We start from the raw sequence: 7,360 nt of genomic DNA on the forward strand, positions 1-7,360 counted from the left end.
GTAATCAGTTTTGCATTCCCTCGCAATAGTTTGTGTTCCTCGTAATAAGTTTTACGTTCCCTTGCAATAGTTTGTGTTTCCTCGCAATAAGTTTTGCATTCCCTCGCAATAGATTGTGTTCCCTCGCAATAAGTTTTGCGTTCCCTTGCAATAGTTTGTATTCCTCGCAATAGTTTGTGTTCCCTTGCAATAGTTTGTATTCCTCGCAATAAGTTTTGCGTTCCCTCGCAATAGTTGGTGTTCCCTCGCAATAGTTTGTGTTCCCTCCCAATAGTTTGTATTCCTCGCAATACGTTTTGCGTTCCCTCGCAATAGTTTGTGTTCCCTCGTAATAGTTTGTTTCCCACGGAATAGTTTGTTTCCCACAGAATAGTTTGTTTGCCTCGCAATAGTTTGTTTCCCACGCAATAGTTTGTTTCCCACACAATAGTTTGTTTGCCTCGCAATAGTTCGTCTCCCACGCAATAGTTTGTTTGCCTCGCAATAGTTTGTATTCCTCGCAATAAGTTTTGCATTCCCTCGCAATAGTTTGTGTTCCCTCGCAATAAGTTTTGCGTTCCCTTGCAATAGTTTGTATTCCTCGCAATAAGTTTTGCATTCCCTCGCAATAGTTTGTGTTCCCTTGCAATAGTTTGTATTCCTCGCAATAAGTTTTGCGTTCCCTCGCAATAGTTGGTGTTCCCTCGCAATAAGTTTTGCGTTCCCTTGCAATATTTTATATTCCTCGCAATAAGTTTTGCATTCCCTCGCAATAGTTTGTGTTCCCTCGTAATAGTTTGTATTCCTCGCAATAAGTTTTGCGTTCCCTTGCAATAGTTTGTGTTCCGTCGCAATAAGTTTTGCGTTCCCTTGCAATAGTTTGTATTCCTCGCAATAAGTTTTGCATTCCCTCGCAATAGTTTGTATTCCTCGCAATAAGTTTTGCATTTCCTCGCAATAGTTTGTATTCCTCACAATAAGTTTTGCGTACCCTCACAATAGTTTGTATTTCCTCGCAATCAGTTTTGCATTCCCTCGCAATAGTTTGTGTTCCCTCGCAATAAGTTTTGCGTTCCCTTACAATAGTTTGTGTTTCCTCGCAATAAGTTTTGCATTCCCTCGCAATAGATTGTGTTCCCTCGCAATAAGTTTTGCGTTCCCTTGCAATAGTTTGTATTCCTCGCAATAGTTTGTGTTCCCTTGCAATAGTTTGTATTCCTCGCAATAAGTTTTGCGTTCCCTCGCAATAGTTGGTGTTCCCTCGCAATAGTTTGTGTTCCCTCGTAATAGTTTGTATTCCTCGCAATAAGTTTTATGTTCCTCATAATAGTTTGTATTCCTCGCAATAAGTTTTGCGTTCCCTTGCAATAGTTTGTGTTCCCTCGTAATAGTTTGTTTCCCATGGAATAGTTTGTTTCCCACGGAATAGTTTGTTTGCCTCGCAATAGTTTGTTTCCCATGCAATAGTTTGTTTCCCACACAATAGTTTGTTTGCCTCGCAATAGTTTGTCTCCCACGGAATAGTTTGTTTCCCACGCAATAGTTTGTTTGCCTTGCAATAGTTTGTTTGCATCGCAATAGTTTGTTTCCCATGCAATAGTTTGTTTCCCACACAGTAGTTTGTTTGCCTCGCAATAGTTTGTCTCCCACGGAATAGTTTGTTTCCCACGCAATAGTTTGTTTGCCTTGCAATAGTTTGTTTGCATCGCAATAGTTTGTTTTCCACGGAATAGTTTGTTTCCCATGCAATAGTTTGTTTGCCTCGCAATAGTTTGTATTCCTCGCAATAAGTTTTGCGTTCCCTCGCAATAGTTTGTATTCCTCGCAATAGTTTGTGTTCCCTTGCAATAGTTTGTATTCCTCGCAATAAGTTTTGCGTTCCCTCGCAATAGTTGGTGTTCCCTCGCAATAGTTTGTGTTCCCTCGTAATAGTTTGTATTCCTCGCAATAAGTTTTGCGTTCCCTCGCAATAGTTTGTATTCCTCGCAATAAGTTTTGCGTTCCCTTGCAATAGTTTGTGTTCCCTCGTAATAGTTTGTTTCCCATGGAATAGTTTGTTTCCCACGGAATAGTTTGTTTGCCTCGCAATAGTTTGTCTCCCACGGAATAGTTTGTTTCCCACGCAATAGTTTGTTTGCCTTGCAATAGTTTGTTTGCATCGTAATAGTTTGTTTCCCACGGAATAGTTTGTTTCCCACGCAATAGTTTGTTTGCCTCGCAATAGTTTGTATTCCTCGCAATAAGTTTTGCGTTCCCTCGCAATAGTTTGTATACCTCACAATAAGTTTTGCATTCCCTCGCAACAGTTTGTGTTCCCTCGCAATAAGTTTTGTGTTCCCTCGTAATAGTTTGTTTCCCACGGAATAGTTTGTTTCCCATGCAATAGTTTGTTTGCCTCGCAATAGTTTGTTTGCCTCGCAATAGTTTGTATTCCTCGCAATAAGTTTTGCGTTCCCTCGCAATAGTTTGTATACCTCGCAATAAGTTTTGCGTTCTCTTTTCAATAGTTTGTGTTTCCTCGCAATAAGTTTTGCATTCCCTCGCAATAGTTTGTATACCTCGCAATAAGTTTTGCGTTCTCTTTTCAATAGTTTGTGTTTCCTCGCAATAAGTTTTGCGTTCCCTTACAATAGTTTGTATTCCTCACAATATGTTTTGCATTCCCTCGCAATAGTTTGTGTTCCCTTGCAATAGTTTGTATTCCTCGCAATACGTTTTGCATTCCCTCGCAATAGTTTGTGTTCCCTCGTAATAGTTTGTTTCCCACGGAATAGTTTGTTTCCCACAGAATAGTTTGTTTGCCTCGCAATAGTTTGTTTGCCTCGCAATAGTTTGTTTCCCACGCAATAGTTTGTTTCCCACACAATAGTTTGTTTGCCTCGCAATAGTTCGTCTCCCACGCAATAGTTTGTTTGCCTCGCAATAGTTTGTGTTTCCTCGCAATAAGTTTTGCATTCCCTCGCAATAGTTTGTGTTCCCTCGCAATAAGTTTTGCGTTCCCTTGCAATAGTTTATATTCCTCGCAATAAGTTTTGCATTCCCTCACAATAGTTTGTGTTCCCTTGTAATAGTTTGTATTCCTCGCAATAAGTTTTGCGTTCCCTCGCAATAGTTGGTGTTCCCTCGCAATAAGTTTTGCGTTCCCTTGCAATAGTTTATATTCCTCGCAATAAGTTTTGCATTCCCTCGCAATAGTTTGTGTTCCCTCGTAATAGTTTGTATTCCTCGCAATAAGTTTTGCGTTCCCTTGCAATAGTTTGTGTTCCGTCGCAATAAGTTTTGCGTTCCCTTGCAATAGTTTGTATTCCTCGCAATAAGTTTTGCATTCCCTCGCAATAGTTTGTATTCCTCGCAATAAGTTTTGCATTTCCTCGCAATAGTTTGTATTCCTCGCAATAAGTTTTGCGTTCCCTCGCAATAGTTGTATTCCTCTCAAAAAGTTTTGCATTCCCTCGCAATAGTTTGTATTCCTCTCAATAAGTTTTGCATTTCCTCGCAATAGTTTGTATTCCTCGCAATAAGTTTTGCGTTCCCTCGCAATAGTTGTATTCCTCTCAATAATTTTTGCATTCCCTCGCAATAGTTTGTATTCCTCTCAATAAGTTTTGCGTTCCCTCTCAATAAGTATTGCGTTCCCTCTCAATAAGTTTTGCGTTCCCTCGCAATAGTTTGCGTTTCCTCACAATAAGTTTTGCGTTCCCTCGCAATAGTTTGTATTCCTCACAATAAGTTTTTGCGTATTATATATATATACTGTATATATATATATAAATATATATAAGACACTTGTGGTCCTACTTTACAGTAATTTTACCAAGGGTAAGGGAATTTTAGCTACACACAACACCCTTTAAAGGAATGTTCTGTGTTCAATAGAAGTTAAGCTCAATCAACAGCATTTGTGGCATAATGTTGTTTACCACCAAAAATGATAACTTAGTTTTTTCGGTTTAATAAATACATCATCCGTACACTCGTAGTACACTTCTTATTGTTACATTTTTGGTGTTAACATATTGTACTACTCACAATAGTAACACTACAAAATAGCACTGAATAGTGCAGAAGTTTCAATGCAATATTACCATTCACATATTTTTTTGTTCTTAAATATACCGAGAAAATAGATAAGACTCAAGGGCTTCATATAATAAATATAAAAACAATGTATCATTCATTAATATATATATATATATATATATGAGACTAAGTTAATAGTATAACTGATTATTCGAATGTGTAGATTAGGAAATAAATGTGCTTGTTGTCTGGGCAGTAACAGTTTATTAATAGGCAAGTAAATGTATTTCTGTCTGTGCATTGGGATAAATCCTGTGCTGGAATTTATGCATGTTTTGAACCAGGAACATAAACATTCAGTCAAATGAAGCTTCAGATTTCATGGATCACATATTTATCATAAAATGAATCAATCTCCAGTACGCGCTTCGATGTGCAATATGTTTTTTTACACTAGCTTCGAAATCAAACATCACATCAATACAAACTGCTGATTAAACATTGAGAGAGGTGTGAAGGCAGCCGTGGCACTCATTCTGGTTATGTCTAAAGCTCTCACATGCGGGGAGGGGAGCTGTTGTGTATGCAGCGTGGGCTGACCCTTGGGAAGCTTACTGATAAGATGCAGAGTGACAGTTCAGGCTCAATTAGACCCGTGTGCTGCGGCCAGCATAGAGCAGCAGAAGGAATGATGGGCCCAGCCAAGCGTTCAGCATACAGCCACTGGCGCTGACACTGTCAAGTTCTTCCTTTTCTCTTAAACCTTATGTACTGCTATAGTTTTTATTTCCACCCAAAACAAGTGGCAAGGAACGTTACTTTTAAATAATAAAGCACTACGATTTTGTGTTACTCCAAAAGTTGTTTCGCATAGCCTGACTTTTGAATATTGGCAAAATGTCTGATCTGCAATGCAGCTTATTCAGTTCACACTAAGTGTGAAATTTCTGCGCCACCGGACGTGTGCTGTTGATCGAACAAACAAATAGTCCTGCCTCCAACTCAAGCCATTGGTTAAATGATTGCTGTTGTGTCGGGCTAGGCAAACAGAGGAATTTTTATAGTGCCACAGAAACACAAAGTCCACAGTTTTTATGAAAATTAACCTACGAATGGCTAACTTGTAGTTCTCTCTGTGTATTAAGGATAGGGGAAAGCATTTTGCGAATTTGGCGAAGGAATTTTATGCCAGGCCCAGTACTCCCTTGGGCAGAGCCCTGCTTTGCCACCAGTTGCTGTGCTTGTAAAGCTCCTCCCTTCCAGGTAGGGCCTTCCACGGGAGCTTTTACCATGTGTGGTACTTCCTGGTTGGTAACGTATTCTCTACATGTTAACCTCCCCTTTGGGCAGGATGTGGTCTCCCCGGGGAAAAAGAACACCTTCCCTGACACGAATACATCTGGCCCCAGATAAGAGTATTTTCATTTTTTGTGAGAAAAAGAAGAGAAAAGGTTGAAGCAGCTGGTGCGGCCTGTTCCCGTTTTAAGTACGTCTTGTCCCCCCCTTGGGGTACGAGGGACTATGCGACTTATGTGGGGCATTGGGAAGGTTACGATGGGGCCGGGTGCACTTGTTACTATGCATGCGGTGGTCTGCCTGCACCTGCACCGCTGATCCACTTAACGCAGTTCAGCTGGTTGTGGCATTTTGTATAGGGACCCCTAGTGTCACTACATCGACACAACGTCGAGTGAGTGACAGATAGGGAATGTTTTGGTTACTGTTGTAACCTCTGTTCCCTGATGGAGGGAACGAGACGTGTCCCTCCACCCACAACACTGAACTACCTGCTGAAATGGCCGGGACTCTGTCTTTGCTCCTCTGCACAAACCTGAATGAGTGGTTGCAAGCCGGCTCCTTTTATATCCGTATGTCCAGGGGAGTGGCATGCAATTCCACCTTTCTGCCTTTTCTCAAATATCAGAGGTGTTTGGGACTCCCAAGTATGACCCCTAGTGTCACTACATTGACACAACGTCTCATTCCCTCTATCAGGGAATGGAGGTTACAACAGTAACATGACGATTTTCTGCTAGTCCTTGCTAGTTTTGTGTGCAACATGCAGCTGCAAGATGGCTAGCTTTTCCATTAGCTCCTGCTGGTTGATGCTGTATCTACACCACTAGGTTGACAAAAATCACTTTTTTCCATTGATATGAATTCAAAACTAGCCGTGTGGTATTCTGATGGACAAATAAATATAGAATATAAATATTTATTTATTATAAATTATATTAAAGTAGATATTTCACCAGTGCAGATTTTATTATTATATTTTTTTTTTTGTATATTTGGATTTATTTATTAAGGGCTTGTAACCGTCTGAAATAGACTTTTATTTAGAATGACTGTTGCTCATGTTGATCCACACCCATATGAATTTCTTTCTTCCATGGAATACAAAGGAGATGTTAGGCAGAATGTTAGGGACTGCCATCCTCAGTTACCATACACTTTCAATGTATCTTTTTCCATTCATTGAAACTGAATGATGACTAACACTAACACTGCCTAATATTTCCTTTTGTGTTCCACATAATAAATTCATATGGTTTAAAACTATACCTTTAACTTAGTGAAAGATTTAACCACCAACAGAAAAGTCCAAGTTCATCACTGCTTTGAGGTCAAACTACAATAAAACTAAACTGAAATGTGTTGGAAAAATAAAAGAGTTCCTATTTTTTCTTTAAAACAAATGATAAAATAAAACACCAGCACTGGAGATGAAACTAGGATGTTTCGTGTTGGGATTGAAAAGGAAGTTTAGGTTTCAGAAACCCCCCACCCCCAAGAATCCTCACACAAATCGTACACTGGCCTGTTAGTTCATCAGTTTTTACCTCGTCCCATTCGGAGACAAACGAGGGCATCTGCTTCGTTTCCTTCCCTTCAGCTGCATAGTTGGACAGGGATTCACTTCGGTCACCAAGAGGGAAGTCTTCATCACAATATGGGGAGGCCAACAGGTCACATTCTGATTTTAAGAGGTTGAACGCCTGCTTCAGATGCTCTGGTGTATTCGTCCAAGCTTGGGTTGATGGCTCAGGCGAGCAATTGGCATCACTCTTAACCTGGTCGAGATGGCCCGATGGGGCAACTGTGGTGGGATTGGACATTCCTGGGTTGGTGCTCCGGGTTTCTGTCTGGTGTCTGGTCTCTGCTGCAAACCAAATCAAACAGATAGTTAGTCCACCTGGTATCAGTTAGTGTAAGCCTGTATTATCCATGGAATTAATCTTACACTTATTGTCACTGTTTGCCCTGATCTATAGCAGTTTGAACCACTGTTTAAAGCTCTCGTGATGTAGGGTGAGGGTGCCTAGTCTTACATTGTCACAGGGGTCCACCCACAGTTTGT

General features: G+C 40.4%; 1 protein-coding gene across 1 annotated transcript in view; it reads right to left on the reverse strand.

The window, feature by feature from the left end:
- Positions 1-6,903, reverse strand: part of LOC127647049 (ankyrin repeat and SAM domain-containing protein 1A-like) — a 47,903-nt gene extending 41,000 nt beyond the window's left edge. Inside the window, exon 1 of the mRNA XM_052131117.1 lies at positions 6,843-6,903. Within this exon, the coding sequence (XP_051987077.1) occupies positions 6,843-6,872 (30 nt within the window). The 5' untranslated portion in view covers positions 6,873-6,903. The remainder of the gene's footprint in view (positions 1-6,842) is intronic.
- Between the last annotated feature and the right edge of the window lie 457 nt (positions 6,904-7,360).

The sequence above is a fragment of the Xyrauchen texanus genome, chromosome 7 (assembly GCF_025860055.1).
Source record: "Xyrauchen texanus isolate HMW12.3.18 chromosome 7, RBS_HiC_50CHRs, whole genome shotgun sequence".
In the NCBI taxonomy this organism is placed as follows: domain Eukaryota; kingdom Metazoa; phylum Chordata; class Actinopteri; order Cypriniformes; family Catostomidae; genus Xyrauchen; species Xyrauchen texanus.